General features: G+C 38.9%; 1 protein-coding gene across 1 annotated transcript in view; it reads right to left on the bottom strand.

Moving 5' to 3' along the window:
• Nucleotides 1-13,905: 13,905 nt before the first annotated feature.
• Nucleotides 13,906-19,355, bottom strand: part of TRIP11 (thyroid hormone receptor interactor 11) — a 33,637-nt gene continuing 28,187 nt past the window's right edge. The window contains exons 18-20 of the mRNA XM_059819405.1: nucleotides 18,890-19,012; nucleotides 17,344-17,491; nucleotides 13,906-15,188 (exon numbers count right to left, since the gene is read on the bottom strand). Coding sequence (XP_059675388.1) covers nucleotides 14,980-15,188; nucleotides 17,344-17,491; nucleotides 18,890-19,012 — 480 coding nt within the window. The 3' untranslated portion in view covers nucleotides 13,906-14,979. The remainder of the gene's footprint in view (nucleotides 15,189-17,343; nucleotides 17,492-18,889; nucleotides 19,013-19,355) is intronic.

Below are 19,355 nucleotides of genomic sequence, written 5' to 3'. Positions count from 1 at the left end.
TGCCCTTTTAGTGTTGTAGCAGATGTTCTCAGAGTACCCTACCAGATGGACCATGTAATTTAAAGTTTTTGTTTTACCTTATCTAACTCTACATCTTCTAGATGTAACTGTCTTCACAGGTCTGTGATCACTCTGATACTGATTTCTAACAGCGCATTTTCTTTTGGGAAAAAAGTAATATCAGTGGAAAATCCAGGCACCACTGTATCCATTCTGGAATGTAACAGCACTAAACATGGACTGGTATCTGACTCCACTTTATTACTTTGAAAACATATTAATCATCCCATTAAATGAGGAATAGTAGGATCTAGCAGGTACATACTCAAACCCAAACAGCTTAAACCTATGCCCAGTGAACTGCACCTGCTCTAAGACAAAACTGTTCCAGGTATAGTTCCTTTAGGGAGATCAAGTTCGATGTTCATGATCACTTGTTTAGGTGTAGTGTTTTCTAGGATGGTCTAGGAAGGCTGCCTGAGGCAAAAAAGAGTAATATTCTTGGAAGAATGCTTCAGGATGGTTCAGGGTTTTTCTTCCCCCAACAAAAGTAAGGTAACCAAACAACCTAAAAGCTTTTTATAACTTTCTGAGGAAAAATGCAGAGTGTCTCACAGCATTTTTGGTGCATGTGACAACTCTCAGCAAGTCCCTTTATATTACTATTCATATGCAACAGTATACAACATTCTTCTTGATTTTTCAATCCTTAAATGACCTGCATTTATGCTTTTAAAACTGTTTTTCCATAAAAAGTGTATAGAACATCATCCTGTAACTAAAGACAAAAGATCTCCTTGAGAGCTCACAGCTCCCCCTTGAGTTGTTGCGAGTATCCGAGAACATGATGCCCCAGCCGCTGTTAATACTTTTACTTTTTTTTCTGCTGTATCTCATCCTTGAGCATAGCTCTGGTAACTGCAATTCACATTTTGCCTGAAACTAGACAGATATTTTAGTTTGGTTTTGTTTATTTTATAAGACTGACATGTACATAAGCTAGGCTGCGTTTTTTTTCTCCTCTGCATTTTTGTCAAATGGTCTAGACAGTGTGGTTGAAAACAATGCTCTTTAATCTTGTGACAAGATGTTTACCAGCCCCCTTTAATAACAAGCGTAAATGCTTTACGGCCAGTTACAGCTAAGAATGACCTTCCATAAATGAAGACCTAAAACTCTTAATACTTCTGGACCAAGACTAAAGTATGTTTCACTATTTGAGCAAGCCAACATTCAGTCTTTGCAAGAGCCTGGGATACATAAACCATTGGTCTCCAATTATGACCAGACAGTTAGAAGTATGCACTAAAACCTCCCTTAGAAATATTCAGGACCGATTTATTTTATGCTCAAATGCCTCAAGACTGCAGTGTCTTGCGCAGTTTCTCAAGTTCTTTACTAACTCGTGCACCACACCGTACACACTGGGCACATCTGGCACAACAGTATCGGGCTGCACGTTAGAGCAGCTGACGGGACACAGTCGTTCAGCCTTCCAAGTTAACCTGGCAGCGTTTCCTGTCTGCTGGGATATGTGTGTTACTAAAGCATCAGCTTCGCCTGTGCTTCCTCCTCTCCCAGGTACTTTATTTCCATCACACGGACTTTACATTTTGGGTGGGGTTTCTTTTTTTTCTTTCAGATTTAGTTGAGCATCCTTTCTCTTATTTTTTTATTTTTTTATATTTCTTTTAGTCTGCTGCTTAGGCAATCCACTTTGTTTTTATCCAGAGCAAAAGATTACCCTCTGTAGCACCGAGCATATTCTGCATTTTTCATTAAAACACTTCAGGTTCTGAGCAAACCCAAACAAGTCTGTGGAAATGCCATCTCTCAATGGGGATGTTTGAATGTTCACAAGTATGTGCACTATTTTGGTAAGGGCATCTGCCAGAACCCTGCTGATGAATCCAGAGTAGAAAAATATTTGACATCAGCCCTCTCTTCCAGAGCTTCTCTCTTTCCAAGTGGTGGAAAACATTCCCTTTTTAAACATGTTCCACTCTTATAGGTGCGCATGCAAGCAAAGACTTCTGGTTTCTTTTTCCAATAAAACAATCAGCAAAGATGCCCATATTTTTGGATCTTTTCCTTATTTTATGGTTTCCAGGGTTATGCGTTGGACAAATATAGGAGTAGCAGAAAGTTTCTGTATGAGGAGAGGGATAATTTTGACCATTTTGTACTTACTCAACTGCTTTCGTAACCCCAGAAGACATTTACCAACTTTTCTTCAATTTAAAAACTACTACATTTAATTTACTTATTCCCATAGCAGGGATTGGACCATTTCGTAATTTACCTGTTTACTTTTGGGGTTTTGAATGTTAACCACGCTGTTTGGAAATAAATTGGCTGTGAAACTGGGTGACAAAAATGATGTGTGTTGTCAGTTTGTTTTCAGACCCATTGTTCACTGCTGTGCAGCAATGAGGGCTGCTAGAAGGAAGCGGTTCAGAATGCTACAGGGCGGAATTTCGCTGAGCAGGGGATGTAGTCCTGCTTGCTAGTGCTGCTGTATGCGTGCTGCAGTGCTTACAAAGTCTTGCAAAAGGATGCAGTTTACAGCACGGATTGTTTCTTTTTTTTAATCTGCCAGCCTTTGCACAAGGAGCTTCACAGTACCGTGCGTTTCCCCTGCAGAAGCAGCCTGGCTGTTCCCAGGGGCTCCAGTCCATTCGGGTGCTGGGGCGGACCAGAACCTCAAGCAGCCATGTGAGAAGTCGGCAGAACTGGACCCTTCTCCCAACAGAGGCACTTGTAGTGCTAACAGAGCCCATAGATGGGGCCTGATAAAGCAATCAGTCCCCATTTTGTCCACTGTTTCAGAGCAAAATTTAAGAAGCTGAAGTTGTGCCAGATGAAGTAAATAGAAAGGAACAAAAATTCTGACAGGTTAAATGTAAAAAACAGAAAAAGCAGGCCAAGAAAGTTTGAGAAACAAATTGTAAGAGGCATAAAAGCTAACAATAAATTCTTTTTCAGACACACCAAGAGCAGGAAAACTGCCAAACAGTCTGCAAAGCCAACAGATGAACAAGGTATAAAAATACTGCTTAGAAAAGATAAAATCACAGTAGAAAGTTAAGTGATTCTTCTTCATCTGCATTTGCTAGAGAAACTTCAAGAGGTTCCCGTAGTGGAACTAAAAAAAAAAAAAAAGAAAGAAGTAAAAACAAAAAAAAAGATCGCACCTGGGAGGATCTGCCTAAAATTGAAGTGCCAGCAGAAGAGGTTATAGAACAAATCAAGAAAATGAAAAGTAACAATTAATCAGGACTCACTTGACATTTAGAAATTAAGTGTTGTAAATGAATTAAATGTGAAGGTATGTAACAGCTGAATTATTTATCATAAGTGTAACCTCTCACAAAATTGCCTTAGCGCTAGAAGAACAGAAGGTACCAAAAAAGATACCTTATTTAATAGGTTTCCATATAATGCATGATAAAATACAGAAGAGTAAATCCAATATATCAGGCAAATCAGTAGCACAGCACAGGAGACTTAGTGTTGGTCTTTTAGGCCTATATTTTCTTGGAGATTATTCTTAACAACTACATATCAGAAAACTAGCTCGGATCCATGGTATATGGATTTATTTTTACATTTACTCTGTTACTCCATGCAGCTGCAACTGGCTCCAGCCAGCTCCTAACTGGCACCTGCAAACATGAAATTTTCCTAGCAAAAACTTGGGAATTTGGGTATAAGAGTTGCCATTTCTTTCTAAGTCTAGGATTTAATCTACAGCCTTTGTAGCCACCTTTGTAGTGTATTGGGTTTGCGTGGCAAGGTTTTGGTAGCGGCGGGGGGGGCTACATGGGTGGTTTCTGTGCAAAGCTGCTAGAAGCTTCACCTGTGTCCGATAGAACCAATACCAGCCGGCTCCAAGACGGACCCGCCGCTGGCCAAGGCCGAGCTAATCAGCAACGGTGGTAGTGCCTCTGGCATAACATGTTTAAGAAAGGGGAAAAACAACTGTGCAACAGCAGCTGGAGAAGAAAGGAGTGAGAATATGTCAGAGAACAACTCTGCAGACGCCAAGGTCAGTGAAGAAGGAGGGCAGGAGGTGCTCCAGGCACCGGAGCAGAGATTCCCCTGCAGCCCCTGGAGAAGACCATGGTGAGGCAGGCTGTGCCCCTGCAGCACATGGAGGTCCATGGTGGAGCAGATATCCACCTGCAGCCTGTGAAGGACCCCACGCTGGAGCAGGTGGATGCCCGAAGGAGGCTGTGACTCCATGGGAAGCCCACGCTGGAGCAGGTTTTCTGGCAGGACTTGTGACCCCGTGGGGGACCCAGGCTGGAGCAGTCTGTTCCTGAAGGACTGCACCCCGTGGAAGGGACCCACGCTGGAGCAGTTCGTGAAGAACTGCAGCCCGTGGGAAGGACCCACGTTGGAGAAGTTCGTGGAGAACTGTCTCCCGTGGGAGGGACCCCATGCTGGAGCAGGAGAAGAGTGTGAGGAGTCCTCCCCTGAGGAGGAAGGAGCGGCAGAGACAATGTGTGATGAACTGACAGCAACCCCCATTCCCCGTCCCTCTGCAGCACTCGGGGGGAAGAGCTGGAAAAAAATCGGGAGTGAAGTTGAGCCTGGGAAGAAGGGAGGGATGGGGGGAAGATGTTTTTAAGATTTGGTTTTATTTCTCATTATCCTACTCTGATTTTGATTGGTAATAAATTAATTTCCCGAAGTCGAGTCTGTTTTGCCCATGATGGCAATTGCTGAGTGATGTCTCCCTGTCCTTACCTTGACCCATGAGCCTTTCGTTATATTTTCTCTCCCCTGTCCAGCTGAGGAGGGGAGTGATAGAGCAGCTTTGGTGGGCACCTGGCATCCAGCCAGGGTCAACCCACCACAAATGGGCACTGAAGCTGAGTTAGGTGTGGCTAAAACTCACAGGGGTCTTGGAACTGGCACATGCCATTAGGAGGTCTGCTGAGATACCTTTAGAAGACCAGGGAGGGGGGAAAGAGGGAAGGACCCAAGAAGGTAAGTCCAACAGCTTTTCAAAGTCAAACTTCTCTGCACTAAGCCTATCTCCTCTCCTCCACACTCTAGTTTTGGTAGCAGTGATAGATGCATCAGTACCCCGGGCAACTGGGGAACTCAGTACCAAGCACAAAGTCAAGACCATGTCACTGTGACAGAGTACACGTAACCTTCTTCCTGTGAGTTACAAGCTCAATTCAGTCTCAGTTTGGCCTCTCATCAGAGTTTCATTTATACCTCCAGAACTGGCAGGTTGGCCCTTCAGGTTTTGATCAATTGGAATGATTTCTGATGCCTCCCTATTCCATTTTAGTTTCTAATGAAAAATCTTTTCTTTCATGAACTAGATTTACTAGTCACATTTGGCCAGGGCAGTGCAGGCTTCAGGTTGCCTGCAAAGCATCTGACTGTTAAAAGTACCAGTACAAGGAAGTTTGAGCCACTGATTGAGTTCAGGAGAAGAACATTGCAGTCAGAGTGCTGAGGGGTCCCTGAATCCCCAGTCCAGGCAGGCAGGTTCTGGGCAGCACACCAATAGTCGTCATTCTGTCAAGAGTCCAGTAAAGAAAGACAGAGGTACCATCTACAAGATCTTCACCTGCCCATGGCACTCCGCAGTCCTTGATCCCGAGTACTCTGCAGACAGTGTGCTACTCAAAGTCTAGGTTTGGGTCCAGACAGATCTGGCAAGCCTGGTTATGACTCATTCATTTTCTTCAGAATCCTGTATTCCTCAAATTTTTGTAGTTTCATAATAAGCCTCCTCTAAGTTAGCTGAAAACTGTTAAACACATCTGTTCTTGCTCCTATTGTCAAAAATAAGGCAGTCTTCTGTTTGCCTTCATTTTTATTGGCACCCACTGCTTGAGCATACAGAGCAAAGTGCAGTCTAAATATTTTCCAATTCTATTTCCAGAAGAAGTTTCAGTTTTGATGACTATTTTTTCACTGCTCCAGTCTACCATTCAAGCCACTTTCTTTAGTGTATTTTTACTTCTGATACAATTTAGTGTTGGATCCATGGTATGGCATGTAAACCAAAACATATGGATGAACCAGAATCAACTCAGTGCTTTGCTTGTAATTCAGAAAACACCCTTTTATTACAAACAAAAGCATTGCTCAAGTACTTTAATACCTTATAACAATAGAGAAAACTGCTGCAGGAGATGGGGAAACATTTTTACACAAAGGTTAATTTTACAACCAACATTTCATGTGGTTGGCTCCCCCCATGACTAGCTGAATGCTGAATCCTTTTTTTTTTCCCTTCCTATATGCAGTTTCTCAGACACCTGTACCCAAAAGTGTTTGGGATCACTCTCATAGTCACTACTTATTCTCCTGAGAAATAATGTTCGCAGCTCTCACCTTTTATACATGTTTCCATTTAGGAACTAACATTCTTACCCAACTGGCCTTATTTGCTCAAAATTGCAACTATCTTTTACTGCTGCGCTATTTACATCTATTTGCCACTTTGTTGCTTAGGCTAAATATATTTTTATTGGTAATACTATACTTACTGTTCAGGAACCATGTGGATTCAGCGTACCCAAGTTGTCGAAATCAGAGTACCTTTATTTAGTCATATAAATCCGGTTGTCTCTGCCAAACCTAACACGTGCTTCTGTCTCTCTGGGCAGCATTGAAAGGTCAAATTCTCAAAACCTTAGCATGTCCTTAGCTCCCTACTCCCTAATTGACAAGAGTTTAGATTTGAAGCACTGTAACTCTTGGCTTTCTATTCTCAGGGGGTTGTGTTTAACAGTGCTTCCCATTCTAGGGAGTCAGGAGCTACCACCGGTCTGCTTTTCCTAGGTCAAGATCAGTCATCCGACTTTGCTCGCCTGATAGAATAGCCTTCACAGAAAGCTGCCAAACAATAAAATACACACCATTTTGAATGCGTTACATGCTTCTTTTCCCTGACACCTTGGACTACTAATTATTCCATCAACAAACATTAGATATGAAGTGGCTGTGCTACAGTGATGGCTAATAGTTACTATTTCATAATGACATAAAAGAAATAGTTCCTAGCTGCCTCAAATCTGTAAAACCTCTTTGGTCTGTGCCCCAAACCTGGTCATGCTGCAATCCAACTCATCTTGCATGACCACTTTGAAATTCACTGGGGGGAAACACAGGCAGCATCTGATGTTGCAAATGAAAACCTTCGGGCTAACCACACAGAAGTACTGCCAGGATTCCCTTTACCTTGATGATGCCGGTTGATATTCAAACTGTATCTAGGCAGCTCTTCAAAGACTTAGTTTTCCTCTATGCTAAGAGAGACAGAATGGCATTCTAGGTTGTTGGTACAGCAAGGGTCAGACTTGCTCACTTTGTGAACAAACACAAAAAATAAGCTTAAGTAGTTTGTTTCCCCGATACCATCGATCTGTAGCCTGTCAGTGCTTGTTGAAATGCCACATGTGACAGGGCTTCTAAATTCTGTTCTGTCAATCATTGACAAAACCCTCTAATAATAGTTGACCATAACTCAAATATTATAATCTTTTTCCACAGACTAATACTTTTTAAATGTTTCTCTCATTAAAACAAATGGTTAATTGCAAGCATTGAAAATTAGGTTGAGCCACGGGGAAATACGATTTCTGGTCTATTCCCTGTCAAACGCTGCTTACAGTTTCTTTCATTCCTTCATACAATTCCCAGCTGGCACACATGCAAAGCTCTCTGCTGCTGACAAGTTCAGCAACCACGTGAAGTGCCGAGACTAAACTGCAACACTGCTTTCTTGGTAACAAGAATGGCCTTCTTAAAGCCTGGGGCATGTTGTCAGGGCTGTTAAAAAGCAAGTATTGAGTCTCTAGCTGTATTTCTCTGGGGACAAGCAGAAGACCACAGCCTGTCTCACACAATTCAGCAGGAGCAAATGAACTGACAAAAGTGAAGCTGAGAAGGTTGTGATGCAATACATATGAGAAATCATCTTTTTTTAATATATATCTATATACACACACACACACACATATTCATTCTTTTTACTGTTGTGGGAGGTTGTAGGAAGACTCTCACATTGCACACACTGAATGATACTATTTTTGGTTTTGTCAGGATACTCAAAGTACATTCAGAAAGACATTTTCTAGTCTTGGCAGCAAAGAACACCCTTTACTTCTGAAAAAAATTCACCTTCAAATTTTCTGCTGTCAAATGCACGTTTTAATTAGACTTCAGTAAAGGAGTGTGGATGCTAGCAAATGTGTTTCATCTTTTCATCCACTTGCAGGAAGTGCACAGTGTCTCCTTTTTTCAGCAGGCTAGGTTAAAGCTTAACTCACATAATAAGCATACAGTCCCTAAAAGACATATGTGATTGGTCTACTCAAATATATGCCCCATATGAACATTATAGCTGAGTTTCCCTATTGTGCATTAACATGTCTTCAATCAGGAAATCCTTTGTCCCACTTGTTTGCCGGGGCGACTTGTTTTCACACCTTCATGAAACTTGTTAACTCCTCTGTTGTCATTGACTCTGCATGTACTTGCCAGTTAACGATAAAAGTACGTAAGAGAATTTGGGAATATATTCCCCATATGTTCCTTCAAGAGCAGGGGCTGTAAGCCCCAAGATAGGTTGGGTCTTGCCAAAGCAAAACAAGACTTTATTAAAATACACTGCACTAGAAGTAGATGATTGGGGATACACAAGCTTCCTTCCTGGGTCTCTTGCAGCTGACTGGGCATTCGAACCACAACCCGAGATTGTGCAGGTGTTAGGATTGTAGGAAAAAATATATTACATTGACACTCATTTCTACATAATTCAAAGGGTAAGATGTTTATACTCCTAATATTTGACAGCAGATTGATGGTCTGAGGAAGACTAGTTATGTGCAATATGATCCAAAGTCTGCCAGTCACTTAAGAAAATGGGAAATTGTCTCTCTCCAAGGGATCCTTTCTGTATGATCTCACTAAGGAAAAAAAGCTCAGGCCACAGCTTCTATTGTTGAATAAGAAGCTGCAGCCACCTTTTCCTTTCTTTATCAATTTAGGGCAAAAGTCCAGCAAAATGGAACACTGCTACAGAGCTTTGGTGACCAGAAACCAGCATGTGGCTGAACAGTCTTCAAGGCATAACCTTAGCTGTGAAGTTTCCTCATTTGTGTATTCAGCAAAGCTCCTTCAAGCTTCAAGTAAGATGTTGAGTTTGACCTTTTTTCAAATGTGGCAAAGCTCCAATCCATACCAACAGACACTGCATCTTTAAATTAGGAATTATTCTTTCATCTTATGAGCATAATGAACAGGTTTGGATTTGTCAGGGTAATCAATGTTAAATTTGATCAACATGTAAATATATTACATTTACCAGATAGTTTTTGAGTGATGTGAGAATAAAGTCAGTCTTCTGGGACCATGCTACTACATTCATACGTTTTTCTTGAGTGCTGTTATTTTTCTAGTCCACCTAATAAATGACAACAGTGTGATGTCTCATCCCCCTCTTTTTTTACCTTGGACTTTTGACTTGGTGTGAATCTGCATCTCTCTTCTAGCAGTTTGAGATGTCACTCCATTTTCAGCTGTGAACTCCACAATTACATACAAACATTTGAAAGACATTCTTATCTCTAGTTAGGTGATCAAGAAGCATACATGCTCAGCTTCTGCAACCGCAAGAGCCATCCCAGCTGTGGTACTACGACATTCACAAGAATTTATAGTTATAGGACGAACTCTAAATAGTGTACATTCACATTGGAAGAAAACATTGCTATGGTAATAGGAATGAAACAGAATTGGCAGAAGCAGACTTAAAAAAGGGGCACTTTCTTTCTGGGTGTAACATTCCACATATCTGGAACTATGAGTAGCAAGGGAGCTGCATCACATTTCCTCAAAGGAGGAAACATTTGTGCATAGTTCCCAATGAGAACAATAAAAACAATACAAAACACAGAACAACCACCCAAGGCATAAAAGAACTCAAATCAAGATGGGTACAAATAGAGCAAAAGGGATGTTTTCAGTCTGCTTAAGAGGCCTGGAAAACGCTTTTGGTGTTACTGTGGATATTCACAGTAGTTTTTATTAGCTGACCACCACAGACCAAAAGAGGTTAACCTCTTCAAAGGCAGTTTGGCACAGACTGCCAAAAACTGGAGTGAAAGCCATACTAATTTTAAAATCTAGTCTATGAGAAACTGTTTAATAGCTATCTTAACATAAGAGTAAAAGAAAGCACTATCTGTGCTCAAGGATGATGTACAACATCTGTGAACATTTAGAAAGAAATCCGATTTAACCAGCAATGCCACAAGCTCAATAAGAAGGCACAAAATGACACCAAATTACTGAATATGGTCACCTACTGAATGATAAATGGCCCTTTTTATGTATGAAAAAATTAACAGTTATCTTCCAATTGTTATTTCCTACAAGGAAAACAAGCCTTTAATCACTTGACACAATTTTCTTCTGCTTGGCAAAATGTTTGAGAGTTTTAGCAGCCTGGCTGAACTCCGAATTTGGAATAAATTTGTCCAAATTAGATTTTCAGCAGATCTAACACAACCAGTAGACAACTGGCACATTTCTTGCATGCTTATGCTGATAACATGCTTTAGTGACTACTTGCTACAAATGTATTTCAGAGTTAAATAGGTGATGCTTTCAGATACCGAAATTTAGAATGCCATAGTCTATAAGCTTGAGACAAAAACAATAATCCAAGACTCAGTGTTGCTACCACTGTAAACAACATGCCATGTACAAATTATTTTTTCCTTTAAATTAAATGCCAGCAGCTGTCTACTCCTTTATTTTCTATTGAAGACTGGTTTCCATATTGAAGCTTTGCAAGGCTGTAAATAAATTCAGCAGTATATAATGGCACAACACAATAGAACAAAAGTTATAGGTTGGTAATTCTTATATATTATTTTCCAAGAAAGCTAATGAGAAGCTTTCCACCTGAAAGACAACTACTTATGGCAACAAACTTAAATTTACTAGAAAGGGAAAAAAAAAAGAGCCAAAACAAAGCAAGTACATACAATGTTTTTAATTCCTCAAGTCTTACTGCTACCACTGCCATATGTATATATATACACATTATGCATTTTATGGTTTTTTGAAACACTGACAAAAGTATATTGACACAAAGACTACTTTGGTTTGAATGTCTACGTAAATCAAAAGACTTCTCTCTGTTTGAAAGAGTGCATGAAGCTGTTATTCCTGCTATTTCCACAGTATACTAATGTCTCTCCATATTAAACAAATGCTCATTTTTTCCTTCAAGTAGGTGACAAAAAAAGAATTTAATTTTATTCTAGTTAAATCTACTCCCAAACTGGGAGCATTTGGGAAGATGCCACATCAAGTTTACAAGTATGTCTGAGTAAATGAGTTGAGAAAATTATTCTTGAATTTTTATACGATAATGTGGCACTAAAGTCATCAAAACTGGCAGTAAGACAACATCGGGACTTAAAATTGCAAAGCTTTCGTGACGTATGCGATCATGTGAAATACTTAGAAGGCAAGCATCTTCCATTCTGTCTCTTCTGCTTTATCAATCAGTCACTGCTATATAAGGCAGACTACCTGGAATATATTAGTGACTATTTATGCAAAATGGGTCAAGAACATGAATAAGAAGCAATAATAAAATGCAGGCTGGGAACTGACATTTGGTAAAAAAAGTCCTTTCTACACTGGTCACTATGATGTGACAAATGATATGGCTGTGACTAACTGGTTTAATGCAGGAGAGTTTAATTTTTTAAAAAACAAAAAACATGTACACTCTTTTACAGAAACATTTAGAAAGATCAACCAGTTACTTCCTTCTCTTTGCATAGAATGCAGGATGAGCCAAGAACAGCAAAAAATGAAAGAGCCTGCAAAATTAATTCCTTACTGTTACCTTATCCCTAAAGATGACCGACAACTTGTTAGACCAAAACTAGGAGGACCATACTCTTCTTTCCTTGCAAAAGCAAGGTGAAAAAGCAAGGTGAAAGAGAACAATTAAGTTAAATGAAGAACAAATTTTTAACTCCCGCACCTGCTCATAAATTCCACAGAGAATCCCCCCCCACATTGCTGTGTGAAAGACCCACAAAATTAACAGGACAGACTCTATGAGTCACATACTTACATGTGGGAAACTGGTAAGGTAAATATATATGAAACATATGAAACAGTTATCAAGCACAAAATAAACACAGAAGAAAAATTAGAGGAAAAAATAGATCTGCTAATCTTTCAATAAAAACAAATCTTGAAGGTTTGTAATAGTCTGTGAAACAGACTAAGAAAGGAGAGAAACAAGGCAATTAAGTTGTTCACTTTTCAGTGGGAAAGTACTGCCTGGAACACAGAGCACATTTGATTCCTAACAAAGCAACAAAACCCACCAACGTAGTTGTGCAATAAGCCTTAGAACAGAAACCTCTAAGCCATGGGGATTTTCTCCATAGTTCAACAGACCTCCTAGGACTTAAGGACTGCAGCCTCTTGTATCTCTCCTGTAGAGGGTTTTCTTCTCTCCAAAGCAGCTTAATGAGGAACCTTCATACCTTTGCTTGGTTTTAGATTTCCCTCCTCGAACTCCTAGCTTACTGTATAAATGGAGCTGATTTACAGCATGCAGAAACAAATAGTCTTTCCATGTTTTATTTATTGGCATTTATAAAGCTTCCTGGAAGAGAAACATGTGCTTATTAAGTTCTCTGCAATTCAAGAAAAAATTTGCACAAAAAAGTTAACATCTGCTCACATTTAGTATATTCAGAGGCTAGTGAGCAGCATGAGTCCATTTGCTATTTATAATACTAAGTCACATAATTTTAAAAACTAAACATTTCCTTCTGCTTCGACTCACAAAAGGCAATTTTATTCTGAAGCAGCTATATATCCTTAAGTAGACATGACTACAAGAACAAGAGAGACTGCACAGAAGCCATCTGATTTCAGTTTTACAGAATCACAGAATCACTACGGTTGGAAAAGACCTGTAAGATCAAGTCCAACCACCAACCCAACACCACCATGCCCACTAAACCATGTCCCACAATGCCACGTCCACACGTTCCTTGAACACCTCCAGTGATGGTGACTCCACCACCTCCCTGGGCAGCCTGTTCCAATCCTTCACCCCTCTCTCAGTAAAGAGATTTTTCCTAATATCCAGTCTAAACCTCCCCCGGTGCAACTTGAGGCCATTTCCTCTCGTTCTATTGCTAGTTACATGGAAGAAGACACCAACACCCACCTCACCTCAACCCCCTTTCAGGTAGAGATGGCTGCAGAGAGCCATATTCTTTATATTTGTTACAGAAAAAAGGTACCTATTCCAGTCCAGTTTAAATGAAGATGTATGTTTGAAGTACCGAACTGAAATGTTCTCAGCTGAGGTAATATCAAATTCTCGTTACATTTACTTTATTATACTATGTGTGGCTGTTATCCTTTCAAAAATCAAACTGCCACATTAATTACCTTGTCTATAACGGAGTAAAAAATTTAAAATAAAAACTCTGTATGGTCAATCCACTTCCAAATTTGCATAAATCTTCCATGAAACATTAACATACTGGTAAAAGAGGGTCTCAAGCAGTTCTTAAGGTAAATACAGTCATTAAAAAAACTTCAAGGCAACAAAAGAAATTCACTATTTGACCTCTACATAAATAAATGCAAAGATTTCTTGCATTATTTTGGTTGATTCTGTACAAGTTTCAGTAATTAATTTTATTTAAATACAACTCTTACAACAATTTAATCCAGGATCTTAATGAAAATGAGAAGGTGGACAGTTCTAATATAGAACTTGCACAACATTATCGTAACACTGACTAAACACAGAATGGCATATAAAAAGATTAAGAAGTTACACATTTTAAACTGAAGATGTTTTATCTCAGATTCACCATGAAGATGACTTTTGCAAGATGACTTTTATCCCTTAGTATGCAACTTCATTCTTTACCTGCCAAACAAAGTGTACAAGTTATCACAGCAAAATTTACAGAATAATTGACTTTGGCCTCGGGCTTACAAAGACCTATTTACACATTTGAGATAAGTAAGCATCTTCTTCCCTTTAAATTCTATACATGGGTTCAAGCTTTAAGCCTGTATTTGGATCTACAAAATCCTACAAGATAAAAAGTCTCTCAAATATACATCTTAGACCATTAGAGTACAGTGCCTTTATATATGTAAACCTATCTTTTGCTGAATTACCCACTCTTCATCACATGGACGCCTCTAGAAAATGAAGCACTCACTTCCACAGTTAACTCCTTGGCGCTGATGGGTTTGACTGCTGAAAGCAGCTATTAGTCCAGGGGGAGGGGAGGAATCAAATCATTGTGCAAAAAGAGATTAACATGCCTCAAATTGCCTGCAAAAGTGACCAATCCTGTAAATGCGATACGTGTCCTAGTATACATTAAGTGTCATAAATCATGCATGGGAAGACTGCGGTTACGCAATAATCACACTCCTATATGCTCACCGTCTTATTCTATGGAGTTTGTGTCATTTTTATTTTTTTAAGAATTCTGGTTCTTGAAGGCCCACTGCCAATAGCAGATAGTTTTAATGGAAAAACAGATCTCAACACCGAAGAGTTAAATGCTGTCTATGCATAACTGAAACAACTCAGAGTATAACTAAGGTTTAAAAATCCTTCTATTTGTCTTGTGACAATCTAGCAACATGATAAGATTTTTTTTTCCAGATTTTTTTTCCCCTCAGTTTAAGATTTAACCCACGCCCAAAATGAATACCTGCTATGAAGAAGGCAGTTATTCATGCCACCATTAGAATTTCCAAAGCACTGGTTAGTTCATAATTAAAAGAAAAGCAAGGTACAACCGCAAACAAGTACATGACTTTTTACAGAAGGCCTCATTGTGGTAAATTATATACACAGCATAGTGTTCTCATTTTCCTTAAAGTGCTACTATCATCATATTGATACAAGATCATCTATTGTTTTAGGAGGTCTTTTAGTACAGCACCAGCACTGGCATCAGGGGACACTGGCAGTGGTGTGAAAGTAGGCAACGCGTCAGAAATAGGTTTCATAAGCAGATGTCCAGAACTAGTAGCAGGTGTTATGAGAGGCACCGCTGCAGATCGAGGTGCTAAAAATGGATTTGTATCTGGTCTTCTGCTCATTCCCGAGACTGCAGAATCTGAAATGTAAAAATCCCAAAAAACCCAAAACCCAACAACAAAAACACTTTGTTAGAAAGCATTCATAAGTCTACCCAATTTTACAGCATTTGTTCACAAACAAGTTCTAGAATTGCCTATTACTTTTGCAGCATGGAAATCCTATCTTCTTGCCACTGACTATAGACATCCTTATAGAACTTCATTCTCTCTATCTTCTCTCATCTTTGATCTCATCTGTCACTGCTTCTTTTGCTGAAGAATTCCTATGTCTGCATTTCAGGCCACCAGTTACAAGACTGACTTAAAGATCAGCACAGTCCCAGGACCTGCCAACCATACTGTGCTTGTTGGCAGCTGAAATTCAGTAACAGCTCAGGCTACCCAAAAAAAAATCTATACATCTCTGTGACAGGCAACATGATGTGACAGGCAACATGAACACCTTTGCCAAGGTTCACTTCACACATGCGATGTCAGACATGAAAAACCTGTCACATTGACTCCAGCACTATGCAAAGGCATAAGGGCCCTTGTGCATGCACTACAATGCAGCACACAGGTAGGTTTCCCACCCCATGGTGTATTGGCACAACTTCCCCAGGGTGAGCCCCAAGAAAACCCCTGTAAATAAACATCACTGACAGTGAGTCACAATTTAGTCTTGAGACAAAAATGAAAGTTCGCCCATTAGTTCAAATTCTAACAAAATTTTAGTTTTAATAAAGAAAAGTATTACTATTCTTTTTTTTAATCTAACAATTGACTTGCCCCTCCTCACCTTCTCCCATCAAATCCTCAACTCAGCTCCAGATGTAACCGGTTCTCAAGGTTCCTACACCAGATGCAGAGCAGAAACTAAACTGACATTCCCATATCATACTAATTGTTTGGATAGGCGATTTTATTCAGATTTTTGTTTTAAAAAAGGTCTTTCATCATGTAAGCATCCTAATTCTCATAAATGCATTTCTGTGTGGATGTTATAGTGACATTTGCGTCCACCATTTAAAAACTGCTACTATATGGTTTATTTCTAGCAACAAAAACCTTAAAAAAATATATATATAAATATATATAAAAAATATAAAAATATATATATATCTAAAACAGGTGTCTAGTTTTACAAGCCAGCAATTTAAGTTCCTAAATGGATAAAAGGAACCAAGAATTTAGTTCTTCCAGACAAGGAAAATGGTTTTTTGCCAAGTAAAGTAGGTACTTTACATATTATATTACTGTTATACTACAAGGAAGAAGAGTAAAAAGAAAATTAAACTTAATTTAGCTCTATCAAAAAAGTAATTAAATACTGCTTTCAGATATAATTTGCTATTTCACAGTAGACATTTATACATTGTAACATCCAACTACTTTAGGTGAATTGAAAGAGGGTGTTTTAGCAATATGTTTCTCTCTCTGTAGATCTACCTAATACATAGGTTTTTGTTTGGGTTTTTTTTGAGTTTACAGTTAAAGTTTCAATCAAAACAAGCTTCTATCAATCAGCAGGCCTGTATTAAGGTGAAGTCTTAAATGCATGTAAAAAATTAAGTACAAACTGGATCAGTTAAACTGAAGATTTCAATCTTACATTAGACAAAAGTGCATTAATTTCAACATGCATAATATAAGCATAATTGCTCTCTGCCTTAGAAAAATCGAAGTTAACACTCATGCACAGCTTACAGAGATTGTAGATCAGGTCATATACTTAACTGATTTTATTTCAGTCCTCTCTGAGTAACCAGGTTCTACATACCAGAGAGGCACTACAAGGTTGGTATTGCTTGCATTCTTCACCCAGTGAGACCCAAGCTGATTAACAGGGATGCTGAAAATTGGGACTGGGTTCACTGATATACCACATGGAGTTGTCTGCACAGCATCTGTTTGGCTCTATAAGGTGCTGTTAAAGCCTTTCCATATCAAAGGGAATTTGGTTCCTCTAATATTCTGTATAGAGATTTTTAGGAAGCGGGGTATAGAAGCAGTGGGAAGGAGGGGTGAGGAAAAAAAAAATAGAAGAGACAGTAGGAAATTGTGGGGAGGGGGAAGAAGTCAAATTCATAGTTCACAAGTGAGGAAGCAGGGAATTGTTGAAATCCCCTTGAAAATTCTACCTTTAGTTATTTACGTTCTGTGTAAAGATTCAAATTTTCTTTCAAATGTTACCTTGCATTTGACAGTTGGATGGAGTACTGCTAGTTTTACCAGTTCCTGCTGCTCCTAAAGGTTTCATATCATGAACAGAGAGCTTGGGTGGAGGAAGGCTTGGGCAAGATTCTGTTTCGAGGAATTTCACAAACAATTCTGAAAAAGACTACAAAAGGCTACTAGTTATTATATTTTACATACTTTTCAACAGAGCATCAGTAAGTTAAAAATACATACATACATAAACCAAAAAGCAGTCAACAGCATCCAAAGAATTTTGTACTAGTACTTAGTACTAAGTACCAGTACTTAGTATACATATATCAGATAACTAGGAAGTATTTTAAAAAGTTAGGAAACCAACAGTACAGCAGCACAAAAAAGAAACTGTAACTAAGTACTACTAAGTAGTGCTTAGTGAGTGACAATGACATTTATTTTCAAAATATACTTTTTTGTTGTCTCAGTAAGTGGTATTTATGTGAAATTGATAAACTCTAAAGATAACACACATATTTCCACCATGGTTCCATTATTGATTCAAGCCAATTGTTTCAATAATCCCATGCTGCTACTGACATCACAGTATTTCCTGTGTTCATGCTCAAGCAAATCACTCCTCCAGAAACAAATAAAACTTAAACATTTCTCTTAAATTTCATTGCTTACTTTATTTGACAAAAAAAGTCTTGAATAAAGGAAGCATGGCATAATTAAGGTGTCAGCAGCATCACAAGATAAAATTTTGCTTAGTAAAGCCTGTACTATACGTACAGAAACATTAATTTTCCTTTTTTAGGCCCAGAGTTAATCAGACCCCAATCCTCTGGTGGCCTAAGTGCCTGCATTATTTTAGTGGGCAAAAAACAACTCCTACACTTCAAGACAATTTACAGGAATCAATTCACAACATGCTTTTCTACCTCAAAGAGAAAAAAACAAAGTTAATCCAAAAAACCCTATCCCTCAGTGCTCTATCCTTGAGTGCATTATTTACTGGTTTGCAAAATGGAAAGTTCCATAGATTAATTGCTCCCATGGACCATGCTATGAAAACTGTTCCTTTACAGTTTTTGAAAGCTTAAAATACCAACTTTATATGCTGCACATAAGAGGCACTAGCTCCAGCAGCTAAGAAAGCTTTTCAAATGAAATTTAAAGGACACATAGGAACACAGTCATCAAAATATAACGTCACAGTCTTCTGTACTGTTGAATATTGCAGAATTCCAGACTTCCACATGTATTCAACCTCCAGAACTGCCAGTTTGCAAGGTAAAGTCCATACTGTAAGAAGTCACGGATCCCGGTACCAGTGGAAAAGTAATTGGATTCCTGTATTAGCCCAACACTCAGTATTGTATAATTTTCATCAATGCCTACATATTTATTTAGTGCAGAAAATACCTTATGCCAAACCAGTTGTACAAATCAAACAACTAATGCAAGATACAGTAGCATCAGTGAATGAAGCTCAATATACTGATGAGCCAAACATCAGCATTAACATGCAAATGCCCCATTTTTTCCACTCAAACATAGAGAATGCACAATTAATTCTTACACTATTAAAAACATTCTGATGAGTTGGCCTCAAAGGTGTACTAGGGACACTCTTTGACCCAGCTCCTCCACCAAGCCATCCAGTCACCCATCTTGTAACTCCTCTCTGGTCTTCAGATAATAACTAGAAAGTATTAAAAAAGAGTTAGGAAACCAACAATAAAGCAGCAGAAAAAAGAAACTGCAACATTGTGCTCAATATATTTATTCACCATAACTATGTGGGAATCCTACAGATAAATAAAAATTTTAATTACTGTCAAAACCTTATTCTCTGCCTCCCAAAGACTGGCAGTCTAAATACCTGACTCTATTTAAAAATCTAAGCCCCACATTCTTCGTAATACCTAGTGGTACGTATAAAACTGGCTTACTTTTCTGTAACTGACATATTATGGTTATTATACACAATAGCATAAAGTTAAATCCCTTCTTCTCTGCATTAGCATTCCTCAGCAAAATGAGAT

This window comes from Gavia stellata, chromosome 7 (genome assembly GCF_030936135.1).
Source record: "Gavia stellata isolate bGavSte3 chromosome 7, bGavSte3.hap2, whole genome shotgun sequence".
NCBI lineage: Eukaryota > Metazoa > Chordata > Aves > Gaviiformes > Gaviidae > Gavia > Gavia stellata.
The sequence above is the reverse complement of the archived record's forward strand: the minus strand, read 5'-3'. Positions and strand labels throughout refer to the sequence as shown.